Source organism: Amblyomma americanum, chromosome 9 (assembly GCF_052857255.1).
Source record: "Amblyomma americanum isolate KBUSLIRL-KWMA chromosome 9, ASM5285725v1, whole genome shotgun sequence".
Lineage (NCBI taxonomy): Eukaryota > Metazoa > Arthropoda > Arachnida > Ixodida > Ixodidae > Amblyomma > Amblyomma americanum.
In genome coordinates, this window is record NC_135505.1 from 98776385 (window position 1) to 98795464 (window position 19080).

Genomic DNA, 19080 nt, shown 5'->3' on the forward strand with positions numbered 1-19080 from the left:
TAATTATGGATTAGCTAATGTTCTGCATAAAATAATATACGTTTACGAAAATTTCAAGCAAAGTCGGTTGACTCACTAGCAGTCACTAGTCACGCGCAAAGTTTCGCGATGCAAGCCGTACAAGCTAACGCCATCGTCAACAACGACAACGAACTTTTAAAGATGGCCGACGGAGGAGGCGAGAAGCAAGTGAGATAATTTTTTCATCTTGAGCTGCATGCAATCGAAGTCCCATTGCTTGGCCATTTCTTGCCTGTTGAGGCTCACCGCACATGCACGTTACTTACTCAGTAGTTCGTAACTTGATCTCGAGAACTGGGTCTACGGCAACTCCGAACAGTACGATACAAGGGGACATCTCGAATGAACCGTTTATTGCGAAATTGTTTTGACGTCCAAAGGGACCACTTTCTTCTCATGATTACACGGCTTGCGGCACCGCTTCCCAACGCGAGACCACCGACACGATGAACAGGAAATAGTGTCGGGAACGAAACCATTCGACGGGAGCGCTCGATTCCGTGCATCAACGATTTGAGAGATCGCGAGAGAAAGTACTCGAACTGGCATCTCGCGCACGCTTAGTTTTGGCCGCCTCGACTGTGCGCGCGCATCGGTGGTTTATTTTTGTTTGTATTTGGCCGCCTTACGCCGCTTGGCTACTGGGAACGGCCTTTTAATAGCCCGGTTAACCCGCCCTTAACTGGCGCGAGCTGGAGATTGCTCCTAGTTAAGGCAATGCCAGCCCTCTACGCGTGATCGAACAGCGTTGTGTCGCATTCAAGGCCGATAATAATCGCTTCGTGTCATCACCGCGACCGTTTTATTCGCCTTTCGTTTCGCTTGGTACGGTTCAAGCGTGCGGATTGTAATCGGTACAGGAGTGATTGTGGCTGCATTTGTCGACGTCTTCATGCTATGGAAAGAGCCGTCGCGGTCTGAAGCGAACGATGTGACGTCCGTGCGGTTTCATATTTCAAACGCATGGGCCGCCGTACAGGAAGTGAAGGGTAAATTTCCGAGTCTGTTGGCAGCCGAATGAGTGCTCTGGGCTGTTTCCACCGCCCCTACATTTTATGTATGCTTTTTTTTTTATACAAGACGTAATGCACCGCGTCTTGCATTATATTTGTGTTCTCTGAGCGTAACGGGATCGCGCAGATCGATGGAATTTTTCCGTACTAGGATTGACTTAGTGACATTGGGCACTTAGTTTCTAACTTTAGCTCATGTTCAAATAAATCATGTCCAAAAAAATATTTTTGATTTTGTATTTTACTAACAAAACTCATGGTGCCACATGTTTTGTTCACCGTGGTTGCTGCCATGGTAGTGAGAACTGATTTATTGCTGCTTAATATAGCATGCTGGGGCAGCCACATTCACGATGTACGCTAGCAAATGTGGTTGTTAGCTGTCGGCTCCAGTCTTTTCATTGAGCGTTTTTGGAAACCGGATATGGTGCGAGGAAGCTTTTTAACTGTGACAACAAACTTGTTGGTGCATCGTTGGAAGTGTCGGAATTTCCCACCTGTATTTGTTGTTTGTTCATCGTAATGTTTGACTTTTTTCCTCTCTTACGTTGTGCTGTCGTGTTTGTTAATAAGGTGCCTTGGTGATGCACAACGTAATGCTTGAAAAATTATACTAGATGTGAATGTTTTTACATTATTAGTTCTCGGGTTGATTTATTCATTGCAGTGTCAATGTAGTTATGTACTAGGCATCTTGCATTTTTCTGTCGTGTATGGTTCAAATGGGACTGCTGTCCCCAACTTTCCCTAAGAAACTCTTCAGAAATGTCTGGTGAATAAAATTGGATTGAATTGTCCCCTCCAAGTGTGACCCATGAATCCACCCATGCACAAACGGTGCTTAAAAAGGCACGTTTGGGCTTGGTGAAGCAGTTCTCGGTAGAAGAACATTGCAGTTGCTGAGAATTTGAGCAAGAAGTGAGAACCTAAAGCATTTGGCCTTGAAAGGAATATCACGCCCACTAACTATGCTAATTTTTTTTCAAAAGATATGTGAAGATTGGTGTGTAGTTGTGTCTTTTTAAACATGCATTATTATAGAATATACAGACTCCCCAGTAATTGTAACTCAGTCAGTGAAAATTGTTTTGAGTTATTTGGAGTTCAAGTTCAAGTTCGTCTTTATTTACATCAGGACGATGTAGGTAGGCCCGGACAGAAAAGTGAAAAAAATTCACTTGAAGGAGTCCGGGCCCTCTTCTACAAGGCAAACTACAACGAAGACAACAGAGTGTGGTTAACAGGAGCCTTTAAAAAAAAACTTTATTTTAGATAGGACCAAAGCGTCGTTTTGAAATGATGATGGCCCGGTGTGTCGCAAAAAAATCTTTTAACCTGAAATTAGGTAAGCAATTTTTATCAAGTGCTGGTTCTAGCAAGCGCAGTACATTCCTGCATAGTTGTTGGACACATGCGTCTGGTTGGCATGTTTCATCTTTGCCTGTGGCTCAGAAGTTTTGCCCAGAGGTACATTTTATGCTTCGTCGCGTTTCATACTGATCATAAGGCAGCAGTTATTAATTAGCAACCAGCCAACTGCAGCCGTATGGCTGCAAAGGAAAGCTATGCAGCTTTCTCAGATACTTTGCAGTTTAAGAAGAAATTATCCTGGTCCATGGATGCTAATGAGTAATTACTCATTATTTTTGCATCCACTCTACCTTGAGCGATTCTCCTTAAAACACATTGGACTATTCCGTATTAGTATTTACTTGGTTTCTTATTACTTTTAGTGGGGAGATATAGCGCAAAGCCTGAGCGATACAATAGTGGGAGGTAGGCTTGTCATCTCTCTACTTATTGTTATTGGTGACGTAGACCCTAACGCATTCGCGAGAGACAAGCCGTACAGATTCCATTTCAGAAAAACCTCCCATCGGATGCCGTCTTTGAAGAAGGCTTCACCTTAGATGTGTGTGTGTGGCTTAGACTGAACGGTATTTTCAACGATTCCTGATGGTTGCGTGCCCATGGAGAGTAGAGGTTGTGAAAGGAAACACCAAAAAAACAAAAGTAAACGAAAGTAACTAAACAAAGGGCTCCCTAGTTCTGCTGTTGTTTGTCTTGGTAAGAGCAAGGCAGTCGTTTCTGAGTTTTTATGTATCTTGATTTTCTTTCTTTCTTTTTAGTTTTGAAGTATGGCTCGGGGCAACAGTTGCACAGCTGCTGGCTTGCGGTGTACACTCCAAACATGAATACGCCCATATGGGAGTAAAAAGAGAGTAAGCCGTCCTCTGGCACACACCTTTAGAAAATGGCGCGCAGTAGATGACAGCGTACTCCTTTTTACTCCTTTATGTTTGGAGTGTAGTCTTGTCTGCCCTTTCCCAATGCTTTAGCTTTTAGTCATGCTGTGCAGTTCCAAGAAGGAGGGTGCATTTACTCTTGAATGCCAATATTCCTTGAAAAAAAAAAAAATCTTCAAAATTGTCTGTTGCTCTTTTCTGTTCTTGCAGTTTCTTGAAAAAATTGCGACCATGCCACATCATGAAAGTGGTGCAAACCATCGTCATTATTACAGTTTGTAGGGATGATGATGGTATTCTGATTGAAGAAATGTATCTTTTGTTTAGTTGATCATTTTTGTGGGGTGCAAAAATAAAAAACGAGAACAAAGGTTGATCTTAAAGGACGCTTTTATGGAAGGCACACAAAAGCTTGTTAAGGGTTGCCATAACGCATAATGATAATGCCAGCAACTTAAAAGGAAGTGGAACGCATCGATGTCAAAATGAGCACTTGACCAGAACATATTGGCATCCACTGTGGTGGATTTACAGTTGTTGTAGCTGTGTTGTGGCGGTAAAATGCAAATAACCTGTTCAACTAACTTGTTGCCCATTAAACAAGACCTTTGACGGCTGAAACTAACCCAGAGCTTTTCACTGTGGCATCACACATTGTCCAGGTGGAAACTTGGAGCAAAACAATAATTCATTAAAGTTATTTCGTCTTTCTTGCGCTGATATAGAACAACAACTGGAAACAGATGCTAACGTGGGAAGTACGAGTCACGCCCACGTTTGCTTTTGTTCTTGTATTACTCAATGCACAGTGGTTCCTTGTTCTGAGGCAACACGCGGCTCTGATACGGGTGTGCTGCTGTCGGTGACAAAATCAATTCCTAGTTTGTACACCCTGACTTGTCTCCCCTGTATACAACCTCCTACTGTGAATGAACATGTGTACCACACTTTTTATGTCATCAGGTTCTGTAAGGACTAGATGGACTTCTTTGCTTGGCTTGATACCTTTTTGCTTTTATGGAATGGTGGTAACATTTCCTGTCAGTCTTACGACTTTTATAAAGGTGCACTGAAGAGGATTCTGAGCTCGTCTTTTTACTGTGGGAACTTGATCTACACGCTGTGAAGTTTCTTAGTTTCGAATTATTGTCCTGTGCAGCCAATATCTCTATTAAATCGAATTAAACGTTCCAGCTCCCGTTTTTTTTTTTTATCTCGCCTCCGAAAAGAGAGGTCAGCCAATGCGTGGAGTGCCTTTCAGCTAGCCGGGTGGCTTGCTGCTCTGCCATCGGCGGAGCGACACATAGCGATCGGCAAAAGCGAAGAGTCCATGCATATTTTTATTTCCATGGGCGTAATTTGTGGCTATGTAGTCTGCAACTGAAACTATATATTCACGGAAACCTAAAAACAAAATAAAAGTGAAAGCGAAGCCGCCACGTGACTGCCTGAAAGGAACTGCACACGTTTGCTGACTCCTCCTCTATTCGGAGGGGAGTTCAAAAAAAGGGCGGGAGCTGGTACGTTTAATTTGGTTAAATAGGGAACTTGGCCGCACAGGACAATAATCTGAAGTTTCTAAGAATCCTCGGAGAGTGTATATCGAGCTCCCGCGGTAAAAACGTGATTTCAGATTCCTCTTTAGTGCACCTTTTAGGGAGCACTGAGAACAACTTAATCTGGGTAAAATTCAATAGCTGGTCCCCTCCTGGTTCTTTTGGAGCTTTATGAAGCTTATCTAATATACAGTGCATAGGTTAGCATTTTTTTTTTCAGAATCATGCTCTTCAAACCAGGGATTGGCCAATATTGGCGTTGCCAGGGCAAGGTACAAACCTGGCTACTGATGGAGGAGGGCCAGGTAGAGAACAGTGTCACCTTGTCTAATGCAGAAAATACGGCGGTCTGACTGTCTCCAAGCCTTGTGCGGTCTGGGACAGTTTTTCTTGTTTCTTTTTTGTCTCAATATAATATATGTCTCCAAGCCTTTGCAGAGTGTGGCACTTGCTACCACCGTTATTGCTTTCGTGTTTACCATCTTTTTCGAGTGAGCAGCTTAAAAGATTCTTAGCTAAGGCTGATACAAAGTAAAGCATGAGGCTTTACTGCTCCAAACGTGGCTCACAAAAACTAAGCTTCTCGCGGTAGCTCAGCTGCATTATGTCATGCCTCCCGAAAGTGGGAAACTGTTCTTAACGGCATTTAAGTGAGCCGCCATATTACGCGTGGAGGCATTGAAAAAATCGAGCTGCGTTGTGCACGTTCAGTGTTGCCAAAAACTGCCTCGAATACCGGATAAAGCAATGGAGGCAAGTTTCATGTGGCTCTGATGTTAGTGCGCTATGCCACTCACCTTAAATACATGTTGGCAGCTTGGACCTTCAGTTGATCAATCAATAAGAGATCCTTAATTTTTTAATCTGGCTTTTAAAGTTAAGGGTTGGTACATCAAACGGATTGACCAATATGCGAGTAAATTTGGTAATTATTAGACTTAAAAGTTAAGTGCTTATAGGTCTTCATTGATGCTGTGCATGGCGCCATTCGCACTCATTTTACTTTCGGCGTTGCTCTCGCATAAATAGATTGATATAGCCATGCATAAACAACTACCGTATTTAACGAAAAACCTTGCCACTCATTATGCACTTTTTGCTTTTCAAAAGTGGTATGTTCAATGTTTTGGATAGTGTTTCTCCTCAAACCTGCTACCTACATATGTGTAGCCATGAGGAGTGGCTGTGATAAGGAATCAGTGATAAGCCCTGTGTTACGATCCAGCAGTTACACCATTTCGTTACGGATGACTCCGCTGAGTGTATGAGGGAATGGTGAGTCATATCCATCACATGTTGGGGGAGCATATCAGAACACGCGTGTGCGTCTTTGACACGAGGGAGATAATGGAGCTCATCTGGGCTGACAGCATTAAATGCTGGACATGGCGGCCTTTAGGTACTCGACTGGGTGTAACGTGTTTTCTTTTTCTTTTTTGTCTTGGCAGAGTTGTGTGAGGCTACACTAACACCCTCTTTCTCAGGCAGATCTTAAGCGAGCTTCAAATCAGTTTATCCAGGGAACGCCACTGTTTGATTGAAAAGGCATTTGGTGCATTTGGCCATATGGAAGGGGATTTTCGCTCAGGCACTCAATTTAATGCTAGTATGTGCTAAGCAAGGGTTTAACTGCATGATGGGGTAAATTGTAACAAAAAGTAATGTCGAACAGCATTCGAGCTATTACAAGGATTGAATATAATTCTCCCCAAAAACGATGAGTGGTGACAACACTTGTATTTGATTTTTTCTTCTTTTCTGGCTTTTAAAAGCTAGAAATGAGCTCATAGCGGTAAACTTGATAAAGTAATTATTCTACACGAATTGCTTGAAGATGCTAGAGAGTAAACTAATATAAAACTGGCAGTCTGCTTGGGATAATGAAATCAACAGCAAACTGCAGCTGGTAGACCCAATTGTTGGCGAATAGAAGGTGTGCTAACACCAAGAAATGCTTTGTTGTAGTTATCTTATGTTGCTTTTGCGTTGAGCATATGCACATGACACTTAATACCCATGAAACAGGGCAATCCCATTTGTGAACTATGTGGCGAAGCGGTATTGGTAAACAGTGATTTATATTCATGCAGAAAACTCGAAAAGTTAGAAAAGGAGGCATTGAGCAGTATCTTACGGCAAGCACGTTCCTTTCCGCCCCAATTTACTCTTAGGAGAAAATGCAGTAGTAGACTTATAGTAGGAAATGTCATCAGCAAACTGTAACTCTTTAAAACCTTGTAGTCTGCCAGCACAACAGTGAGATCTTTTCAACCCAGCGTTTGGTGCATGATAGCCTCAGCTGCTTATGTGCTATTAGACCCAACACACCAACCAACCAAAAGCTAAAATTTTTTAGCAGAAGTGGCCTCTGTCATTAGAATGCGGTAACCGTTAATAGCGGTCCAACTTCAGTTTTAATTGCCCTGTTTATTGTGGCTGCCTTTCTTGTTGAGTACAGCAGCAAGCATTTCCCATTGCGTTGCTTATTTCAACGGCGGCGCGTCAAGGCATGACTTTCGACGTTTACCCATAGCTGAGCGCGGCGCAGCGGCGCGCCTTTAGGGCTGATCCTGGTGGGTCCTGCTTGTTGCCATGATAAGATAAGGCTTGATTGCTGGTCTCTTTAGCAGAGACTCTCGTTCATGTGGAGTGCGTGTAACGGTCTCGAAAAAGCATGCATGGTCAGCTTGCTCCAATGTTTTTCTGATATTGAAACCTCTATGGTTGAGAGAAGAGGAAGTTGATTTTCAGCGTGACGAAGGGTTGTCCTGATTGCCATCGTCACCATCTATGGCCCTGACGGTGTTGCCCTTTGTGGCGTGGAATATGTGGACGCGTTCGACGGGTGTGCGCGGAATGAACCGTTGGCAGAAAATGGGTCAGCGGCCGTTGTACTCGCCCGACCCTGATCCGGTATGACAGAGGATTAGCCTACCGCTCCCAGTTTGGAGCTCAGTTTTTTTTTTTGTTACTTTCTCAGCCTCCTTGGTAGCTTTTTTTTCTTTTTGTCGCTGTGTGGGAACCTTTCAGAGCAGATGCCTTGGCAAAGCATTGTCTTCCAGTTTATTGCTGCTTCTTATGTGTTTGTTGAGTTTGTGTAGTTAGCAGTCTTAGCTTCATTGTGGTATAGTCAACTTAGGCTAACATTATTAGTCTGTTTCTACATTGCAGCATTATTTGTCTCGCAATGGCTTGTGCGCTTTTGCTTTTGTTTGAAGCTAGTCTCTATGAGGCTTAATATGAGTAAATATTTTTTTTTTTCTGTTCACACAATTTTATTTTGTTGTATGTTTTAGTGTAGGTTAGCTTTAGATGCAAGCCTGTTGTGTACCAGTAGTATGACATCTTGTGCTGGCTCTCAGCATTAGCATTCTTTCGATGCCTGTGGTCACTTAACTTTGTTTTCAATTGGCAGATAGTTTGCAATGCCAAAAGAATAAGTGCCTTGAGTTTTCAGTGTTCGTTATTTTCTTCTTCTTTTTTTTGCACACAAAAATTATTCACCTTAGTTGTACATTTTGCTGAGGAGTACTAGTGCAGGTTCCTCATAGTTCTCAATACTGGGATGTATTTCTGTTGCCTTCAGTGAATGGAGGCAGCACAAACATGTTGCAGTTCAGACTTAAAGAACTCTCATTCACTACCCCAGCCAAACTTGCCATTGTTTAGGGCCAGTTCTAGCTGTATGGGCACTTTGTATGGCACTAGTGACTTGCTACTTGTATGTGTGTGGCAGAGTAGTAGTCAGTTACACACCTGTGATATTGTTACCTACTCGTTTATGCCTTCAAAATCAAAATCAGCCAAGATCTTGCTCCCTTGATGGAAAACTTCAGTACAGATTGTGGTTTGCTGACTGGAGCTTTGGTTTTGCGTGCACTTAGGTCTGTAGTACTTGGGCACAACCTCTTCCAAATTCTGAGTGACAAGCTGTAATTTTTTGTGGTCCTTCAATTTCCAGTCCTCTCGTTTAAAGAATCCCTAAAATAAGACGAAGAAAAAAAGCGGTCTTTGTTTCTGGAGTTACATTTGGGGCATCAGCCTGTGTTTCTAACATAAAACGAATTTTTGTTTTGTTTCCTGTTTTTTTAGAACTTGAAAAGAGGTTTGTCACATTCAGCAGTGCTTATTGTGTGTGCTCTGACGTGTTATTGGACGTCTAAGGCTGGCCACATTGGTCTTGCATCCTGTATTCTTCCTGCGTGGACATCACTGTGAAATATCCTTAACTCTTTCTTTACCGCAAAACAATTACCGATTTTGTGTGTTTCAAAATAAAAATTAAGAAGTGCTAAATGTACTGTGCATTGTAAATGCATCAAACTCTAGCTTATTGATTACATTTCCAAATTAAAAAAATGCCACAGTTGTGTGTGCAAAGCTTTTCAAAAATTTATTCGGTAAATATGCTGGTAACACAAAAATAGAATCCAAGCAAAACAAAAATAAGCCGCTGCACTGAGCTGGAAATTAAAGTATAAAAATTAAAATTAATATAAAATAAAGTGTAGAAAATGTTGCACATGTTCTTAACTGCACACATAATACACTGCACTTTCCGTGGCCTTTCAAGTTGGGCAATACAACTGCTGTGCCACTAGAGAAAACAGTTGCGTAAAGACATGAAGTGAAGATAGATATGGGATGTGCTACACATTACACTTGTTCAGAGTTCTGTTCTTTTTTTTTTTATAGCAGAGCTTGCTGCTCCTACTTTTTCCATTCGTTTTTTTTTTTCTCGGTTAGTAGTGAATGGGTTCTATGAGTGAAAAGGGGGCGTGGGCTTCTTTGACATCATCATAATAAAAAATTTGCTGTCACATCTGGTAAAATATCTTGTCAGTATGTTGCAAAGACCCTAAGGCACCAAATAAAACCACTCGCATTATTTTCAAATTGAGCACACTGTGTAAAATACAATGTGAATATCAATACAAAACATGCGCAAGCACTTATTCATGTCATGGGCCTCTGAAAAGTCTCGCAGTTGAAACTGAAATCCGACCATCTGACATGGTTGTCTAACTCACCACTACTGCTCTAAAAAAGAGAGCTTAAGAACCGACAAAAATGCTTTCTGTAGCCTTCCATCTTTGAGGAGCATGCTGCTAAACGGATGCCATGTTTGGCGACTGCAGGACTACATCCGCTCAAAGTTTGTTTTCATGTCGCCTCCTCGCATTACGTCTGGTCAAACTTTGTTTTCATGCCACCTCCTCACGTTTGAAAATGAAAAAAAAACTAAACTGAAACCAAAGAAATGGTGTTATAGAAGCCAACTAGATGGCGCTTCTTGCCCAGGAGTGCCGTTTTGAATTTTAGGTGGCAGGTTGAAAACGTCGGTTATATATGATTGATGGCCTATGGCACAGTAAGGAAAGAGTTAACGGAGGGGGGGGGGGGGGGGGGGGGGGGGGGCCTCTTTTCCAGCATTTCCAGCATTCACATTTCCGAACACCCTTAAGCATTTGTTTACACTTGTCGGTTGTATTTCTCAAGGTCGTGTTAATGAAGACAAGTTTTGTTTAGGTAGTTTTTTGTGCTGAGTTTGTGTTTTAATGTCTTGCATGACACTTTGCAATGCCTCGTTATTTATTTTAATCTCCAGTTGTTTCCGCACTAATCCATGATGCTCGTTTTTGTGTTTGGGCAGCGATTTTGCGTGCTCACTATTTCTGAAGGCTTCGCATTAAGCTTTAGGCACATGATCAAGATGATTGAATTGGTGAACAAGTGAATGAATGAATAAAGAGGTGCTTCTTAATTTCTTCCTTTCTCGTGCAGCTGACATACACCCAAGACAATGTATCCGTGCGCTTCGCCAGTCCACGAGGTGAACAGACAGTTTCTGGGAAACTGGAAATCACCAAAGAGGTGAGTGAGAAGGTTTAGGACAGCATGATCAACACAGTGATGACAGCAGATATGATGGCCACTGCTTCAGAACTGCCAAGTGAAGGAACTCAAATAGCCGCTGTAGTGTATGTATGATTGGATGGATTTGTATCTTACCGGAAGCGTACTTTGCATTACAGTCTGGGTAAGGGTCACTGATTCAAATTCAGTTCCTTCAAGTCGACGTATGCTGGGGGTTGGAGATTACGGTGGAGTGGCCGTTGGCCCTCCAAGCAGGCAGCTTTGTAGATATGTGTGTACAATTGTTTTATCATTTTGCATGCAGAGGAAGTGACAGCAATGACAGTGCAAAACGGCGAACTAGGCAAATACTGCTGGCGCTGTAAAAAAGGGGGCAAAGCCCTGTAATCTGGAGAGAGCGAATTAATTCCAGCACTTTTTTTATGTTAAGTAGGAAATTGAGGGCATCCTATTTTTATCGTGGTGTTATGCCTTTTTGATTTCATGGTCATTTCTCTCTAATAAAAGCTCTGTTTTTGGTGAAACTAGCCTGTTTGTTGTCAGAATGCGGTAATCTATAGATTCAGGCCAACTTTGGTTTGTCGTTGGTGACCTCACAGCTCTTTTTGAAAGTGTGCTGCGCCTACTAGTGATCTCTTTGTTTCAAGGAGATTCAGCACTGTTGTGTTTGTAATTTGGGTGCTTTTTTTTTGTTATCTAACGCAGCACAGTATAAACGCTGTTTGTCGAAGCAGAGAGCTTGGCAACATTTGCTTCGACATGGTCCTGTACACAAGTTCGATTGCGTAATTCTATGCTAGATTTCTTGTATTAGCTTTTGCTATGAAAGGACTGTCATTTACCGGTTTTCTTCACTTATCAGAAGCATGGGGCAGTTTTGTGCCTGCAGTTTAAGTGTCGCGATGCCAATGCCCCCCTCGGCATCGTGACACTTCTTACGTTGTTCTATACTATCACCAACAAGAGAAACGCGAACAGGACGTATGAACCACAGACCGCAAAATGACAGCTGTTAGCTGGAGCAGCATCAATACTAGTGGAAGGTAATTTCACTTCGAAGATGCAGACTGTCCTTTAGAAGTGTTAATCAACACCACTTGCATTTCCTCTCCAGGAGGTAATATGTATTTTTTTTGTATCGCCCCTTTTAGTTTTCCCGTTTGCATTTCATTCATTGCTCTTAGTACATACCACTTCCTAGCAGCTTCGCCCCATTTCAGTATATGGGTTTGCATGTTTTTGATGAGCCCTCTTCGCCTTATCATTAGCCGGTTCCCTCTTGCCTCCTGAGGTTCTTCATTCACATTGACCTTCCGCCTGTCACCCTTCCGCCTTCTTCCCACCAACTTCAAGTTTGATCCCCTTCTTTCCAATGTATTTGTCATCCCACCTCTTTATGTTGTAGCTGACAGCTGTAGTAAAAAGAAAAGAAAAAGACGTGTTTTTAACAGAAGCGGTGGGCAGTGTCTTGAAATTGAAGGCTTATTTCTCTAACACTCATTACAGTGAGAAGAGAGGACAATGGGCAAGAAGCTGCCTAAGACAGCTTGAAGTAGTGCCCAGTGCCTCAGGTATACAGGTCTGAAAGGGCTAACACCATGTTGTGTTGCATCTTGGACTTGCTGGTGCAGAGGCACGGTCACGTTGTGTCCTGGGCCCCATACGAACCACCGGCAGAGGTCAAGGCCCAGGAGCAGCGGTACGACGAGCACTCCGCGGGCATCTGGGAGGACCTCACCGCCGACAGCACAGTGTCGTACCATGTCGGGGGCAGGGACAAGACTCAGTCGTCCGGTGTGTCTCTCCTTACTTGCTTTTTTCACAGCGAGCCTTGCACAATTTTGGGATGGGGGGCACTGCTTGAGGCTCCACTGTTTCTGGGGCGTCACATGTCTCAGTTTATTTTCCATTTCCATAAGAAACCCGGGGAGCACCGAAGATAGAGAGTGAACTTTAATTCATTTGACGGCGCTCGGGCTCTATTGCAAGGCAAAAACAGCGAGTACTGAAATACGGGGTTGATGCATGTTCAGTGGAGGCAGTAATTAATATGCAGTTCACTTATTAACATTGCATCTGTGTGAAACGTAGTTCTGTTCTGTGAAAACTGTAATGTTACTTCACAACACGATAGATGGAGAAACGCAAGAGCTGCAGCACTGTATTTACAAAAGTGCAGCCAAAACAGTGCAGCAAGGGCGAACAGGAAATCTACATTTATATGAGAAAAAAAAAAGGCCATATTGTTTGACTGACATCCCACATTGTTTAGCGAAATGTTGAGTGAAGTGCCGTAACATTTCACTTAGTGCAATATTTACAATAACACAAACAAAAGCATACAAATGTCTTTTATGGAAAAATCTCGTGAAGGGAGACTTGGGCAGGGTATGACCTGCACCAGGCAGATAACCAGAGTTGTAGCTGCTAGTGTGACAGAGTGACCACCAAAGGAAAGGAAACGGTCTGGAAGGTGGAAAGTGCTCAACCATAGCGGCTCAACGGGAGAGATTCACTGTGGTCACTGGGAAATTCACTGGTGTCGTGGGGAGATTCGCTGGTGTCGCTGGGAGATTTATGGGGCGGACGGTGGCGAATGGGTTAAATTGCCGGTCCATGTGGGAGGCCTTTGACTGACTTGGTCTATGCTGCTGAGGATGGTAATGGTCATAGTTACACACTTTGCAAAGTAATTCAGAAATAAAGATGAGAGCTGAAGATGTGGAAAAAAATTAAGGGTTGAAGTCGGTACAAGGAAAAAAAAAATGTCTAAGCTGGGACAGTTGCAGTGAGGAAGTTTTCATGGTATTCAGGGAAGTGCCAGGTGACAGTCTGCCATGTTTAGAAAACTGTCAAACAAGGCCATGTCATATTCGGGAAAGTGGTACAATGTTCGACGGTAAAATTTCAGAAATGAGCAGAACACTGCTGTGCATGGAGAAAGCATTGCAGGAGGCCCCATCATTTATGGTAAAGGATATTTAAGTCTTATTTACCTTTGTGTATTTTTTTCATGTTGTTATGTTCTTGTAATCAATTGGTTATTTTACTTTGTTTTGCAAGTTTATTTGTCTTGAGGAAATAGGCCACAGCTCCGCTGTGCTTGACTGAAAGGTTTCATCATGTACAGTCGACTGTCAACAACTGAGACTCGAAGGGAATCAAAAATTTCTTCTGCTTAGGCAGAGTTTGAATTAAGAGAATTCTTTTTAATATACTTGATGTTGATGGGAGTCTAAACGTGTTGGGAATTTGAATTATGCTGGTTCGAAATAGTGGTACTTTAAGTGCACGTTTAAGTGTACTTTAAGTGTTTGAGTGTTAGGTTCTTTAAGTGTGCTTGAGCTTTTATATGTACCAGTGTGAAATGAAGCACTGATAGGAAAACTGAAAAAATCAACAAAAAAACAAAAAAGCCTGGAATAACAGATGGGCTTTATTAACACTTTCGCAGGACGCTCTTCGCTTATTTGAAGTGATAATCATCTACACTAGCATTCATAATCCCTCATTTCAGACCTTGTTGTATTGCTGTTCAGTTATTTTGTTTGCATTTCACTTAATGCCGGTAGTACAGGACTTGTCAAAATTTCTTAGGCCACAGGGTCTGGGTTTGAGCCATGCGTTGGGGACCTTTGCGATGTCTCCCCGAGCTTCAACATCAGTGGATGGCGAGGAGGAGTTATCAACCTCTCCCCTGAGGACCTTGGTAGCTGCATAGGCGCCATAAGCAGTATTCACAGGGGCAATGGAGTCCCTCCCTATGCGAGGGCGACTGCGCATAAGTCGCACCTTCAAGAGGCCGTGCGGTTACGCTGCCTTCGGCTTTGCTTCAACAGCTTTGCTTTGCACAAGGCCCACCGGTGGCAGCACCTGCCGTCCCAGGGCAGTGGTACATTGCTTAACTGCTGCACCACTGCGCTAGGAGTTGTGCGAGCACTCTCAGGGCTCTATAAATGTAAAGTAGAGAATGACCGATTCTGCATGTATGGGAATTAACCTATTACGCTATAGCGCCACACCCTTAAGGCGCAGCTTAGGTGTCCCCTCCAATTTTTCTTGGCCGGTGGTTCGCAGTAACAAACGACCCCCTTCACTCCCGGTTTCCTGCATGATTGTGGTGCTGGGTAGGGAGTGCCGCCGGGAGGCGACAACCTGCGCATCCCTCCGCACTAGGGTCCCCATACAGATACCGCTCGAAGTACCCAACTGTACTGCCCAAAAGCAGACCCTGTGGTGGTCCTGGGAACCTGTGGCCAACCCTGCATTTACTGGAACTGGTCTTCCGGTAGGGGTAAACTAATCTGCGTGTGCAACAATGTCCTTTCCCTATCGTTTCTGTCTCCTCGGAGCAGGTGTCGTGAAGATCAAGAAGGACGACAATGGGGCAGTGGCCTCCTCGGGGGACGCACCCTCTCCCTCCTCCTCTGCCGCGCAATCGATCTCATTCGAGGTGACCGAGCTCAACTCGTACCGGTTGCGGCAGGTGTGCGACACGCACGAGCTCACGCTGAACCTGAGCGACGGCACGCGCCTGCCCGTGTTCGTGTTCATCGAGCGCCGTCACGAGCACTTCATCCGCGCCCTGCATGAACACGTCTCCTTCAAGAGGTGAGAGAGCCCCATCATCGCAGTCTTCATCGTGTTTGTTGATTTACCCCAAAAAGGCCCGTGTGCGCACTTCTGTCGAGGGTCGCAACATTGGAATGGAATAGCACAGAACACTAAGGACACTAAGGCATGGAGCAGAGGTTCTGTAACATTTTTAGCCTCGGCGAACCCCCGCTGCTTTCAAGCGGTGCTGAGGAACGCCCCATGTCTCTTCTTGCCTGCCATGCTTGCAACAAAAGAGCAGGCATGGAATGAGTCTGCTACGAGCACTCACAAAAGGTGTACATAAAGGATGCAAGTAAATGAGATGCCTATAAACAGGCTGGCGTGTGCAGCCTGTTCTTGGCTTTTGCTGTGTTGAGGTCGCATATTGGCTAAGTCTCTTTGCCACTGCAGCCAAACCAGATACTCCTGGCTTGGTTCATGCTTTAGCAAAATCTTTTGTGCCTGAGCGGAGTGCAGAGGTTTCCCGTGTGCACTCGAGATTTTACTGAATGCAAAATGGTCCCTGGGGGCAGCTTGATAATTTTAAAATTCCTCTGATCACCTGTGCTGCTTTTTAAGTTGCAATATGCTTGTGTGCAGGTGTTTAGACCCCTATCCTCGCTCTTGTGGAGCAGTTTACATATCCAGTTTTTGCTTTTACATGCAAGCTGTGATTGGAGAAAATCACTATAAACACGAAAACGCTTAAATGGGAGTAAAAAGGAGTAATCCGTCCTACGGTGCACTCCCTGATATAAAAGGGAGTGTGTTGAGAGGGCAGCTTACTCCCTTTTTACTCATTTCTGTTTAGAGTGCAGCGTGGAGTCGTTTTGAAAAAGAATGCCAGACTTGGTGTGTGGTGATTTGGTGATAACATGGCACCCCCGACAGGGTGTGGCATGGGGAAACGGTCCTGATTTGTGGAATATTGCTGTCACATATTTCTCAGGGGAATATGGCAGCGGTTTGCTGCGTGCTGTTTGCAGGTACTAATATCATTGTATTCACTCGGATATGATTGATATGGTGTGGCTGACCTATGAAGGCATGAGAGGCACTTCAATGTTATCAAGTCTCATGTGAGCAGGCTACTGCGATTCTTTCAGTGGTGGATTGGGATCAGTGTTACTAGTGATTACGTGCCGGCATTTTTTATGGCTATCAATCTGGTTGTTCAGCGAGTCACCAGTTTAATGTGTGTTGGTTACGTTTACTGTTCAGTGAAGGTGGCTGTTTTGATTGGATTAAGGAGCATCGCTTCAGATACGACACCTTTGTTTTGTCCTCGCACTATAAATAAAGCAAGCAAACTAAAGAAAGTTGCTGTGTGCATGCCACGGTTCAAGCATGCAGTCACTGTGTTTCTCTGCCAAGAATGTGACGGCATATTGCTGGTAGTTTCACTTCGTCGTCCTTGATTATCCAGCGGATTTGTGTTTTTTTTTTCTTCCCGCCGATCTTTGTGTGGCTGCGTCGGTGCCGCTGCGCTCCGTCTTTCGCGGCTGCCAAAAAAACGATGGCTGACTAGAGCGGTCCGAGAGATAGCCAGTTAATTCCTCGCTTTCGTCGTCTGTGCTCCGGACCTTTTCCTCCTTCTCGGGCCTCAAGGAGTGATCCGGCCGACGCATACTCCCTCGTCTACGTCAGCCCGCTCCGGGACGTGAGTCAAGCTACAGAACAAGTCACAGATAAAGCTCCAAGCCCAACCCCAAGCCCAGCTCCAAGCCCAGTGATCGGCCAAGCTGCAAGCCAAGCTAAAGACAAAGCTGCAAGCTGTTCCAGCACTCCGGGTGGCACAGTGGTGGGCGTCCCCACCACAGTCGCCCGACCCACTCCCCTGATGCCGGGTCCACAGGCCATCCAGTTCCTTGTTTCGCGTGCCCCGAACGTGATGGTGCAAAGCCAGCCCAACGGCCAGACCCGGCTTGTTCCCCAGCAGTCGTTGCGGCTAGTTTTGAGCCAGTCCGGAAGCCACCCTCTGGCCGACGGTGTCAAGCCGCAGCCTTCAATTGTGCCTCACCCCGTGCAGCTCTTAGTGCAACCGCCTCAGCCACATTTGCCTCTTCCACCGCCTCCAGCAGTGTCGCCAGCTCAGGCCATCCCCCCTCCTCAGCCATCGCCGTTCCACAGTGGCCTGGTCATTAGCGATGTCAGAAGCCAAGCCCCTGGCCATTGTGGAAGCCCATCGGAAAGCCAAGCATCGGTGGCGCCACCTGTCCGCCGGCGGGGTCCCCACTGGCCGACGGAGGAGAAGTTGGAGCTGCTGGCGCTGCTGCGCAAGCGCCGGGCACTGGTGAACCCACGCCTCGCGGATGGCATCAGCAAGAAGGAGAAGCTGGAGGGGTGGAAGCAGGTGACGACCATCTTGAACCGGCACCACCCGACGACCGGTGGTCGGTGCATAGCTGAGGTGAAGAAGCAGTGGCAGAACCTGTTCCTCAAGGCCAAGCGGGAGCGGCGCGAGCTTATGGGGGACGGTGGTGGGACCAAGAGCGGTGAGTCTGCCAATCTTATTTCTCTCTTTGGCTGTAAATCACTTCGGGCTTACTATCAAGAATACAAATTATTATAATGTTGTAGGCACTAAATTTTGGTTGTGTATTTTTGTTTTGAATGATTTGCAAAACATTAGTAAACGTAAATCATCATGTGGAGTTTTCCTGTCATGTTGTTTCGGTTTCAGCAACCATACGGTGGTTATGGTGTTTAAGCTGACTTCAGATCATGTGTGATGCGTATTGAACAGCCTTTGTTAAGGTTGTTTGTTCAGTCGTCATTCTGGCTCTTGGAGCAGGTTGGCACAAGAGTCGTAGTGAATAGAAACTGTGAAGCATCTATTACATCACAGTTTTTCTACGTTTCGCGTAACCTAGAGTCAACTTCAATGTCGCTGCCACTGTTTGATGGTTGAAATCGAAACAAGATGAGAAAACAAGTGAAGTTATAAATTACCAGGTGCCTTAAGCACCATTTCAAAAAAAAAAAAACCACTCCGCTAAAAATTTGGAGTCCGTACTTAATCAGCCAATCAGTATTTTCAGGCAAAGAGTAATACTTTTAATCCTGCCCATGATTGATGAAAATTACTGATAGCGAAAAAGATATCTGATATAATACATAATCGGATTGGCATGACTGCTTCTCGAGGTAACATGAAATTTAAAGTGGTTCACTCGTACTGGTCAGTGGAATGTTCAACTGTCTGTTGACACAGTGTAGATCTAATGCAGTTGATGTGATCTAATAAACACGGTGATTAAAATGCTAGAAGGCTTTAGTGCAGAAAATTGGGAGCCGCTATTTTTGCATGTCCACTTCACGCCATTTGAAGTTTTACTTTTTTTTTCGGTGTTTGCATGTTACTTTTGCATATGGGAGCCCATTTTAGTGCGGCACTGTTGTTTTTACTGTAGTAATCATTCAGCGTGTGAAGCCCCTTGCACACATCCATCTGTACTCCACACTGTCGTGTCTGTCTCCATCACACTCACAAAAAAAAATGCTGCAAAGCACAATGTTTATTTAAACTGGAGATAATAGCAGCCTGCGTTGCTTTTGGCGCTGTTTTTGCTGCAATGTTTACTGACTGATTCTAGGTTTGGCTTAATACACAGTAGTTTAGTTTGGGTTTCTAGCAAACTGAATGTGCATTACTGCAGTGAAACTTTCTTATTGCGAATAGGTTAAAAATGGGAATATAGTTTGATGTAACCGAAATTCGAATATAAAATTTCACCAGAAACTCGCGCAGGAGAAGTGGAATTTATTTAG

General features: G+C 44.3%; 1 protein-coding gene across 6 annotated transcripts in view; it reads left to right on the forward strand.

Annotated features, from left to right (window-relative positions):
- The first annotated feature begins 55 nt into the window (after window positions 1-55).
- LOC144103846 (TBC1 domain family member 15-like) overlaps window positions 56-19080 on the forward strand; it is a 71625-nt gene continuing 52600 nt past the window's right edge. For 2 of the 6 annotated variants that reach the window (XM_077636551.1, XM_077636552.1), the window contains exons 1-4: window positions 58-189; window positions 10621-10710; window positions 12345-12507; window positions 15069-15324. In XM_077636551.1, coding sequence (XP_077492677.1) covers window positions 109-189; window positions 10621-10710; window positions 12345-12507; window positions 15069-15324 — 590 coding nt within the window. In that variant the 5' untranslated portion in view covers window positions 58-108. Of the gene's footprint in view, window positions 190-7480; window positions 7750-10620; window positions 10711-12344; window positions 12508-15068; window positions 15325-16917; window positions 17805-19080 lie in introns of those variants that run through there. The other 4 variants (XM_077636547.1, XM_077636546.1, XM_077636550.1 and 1 more) reach the window with 4 other exon arrangements.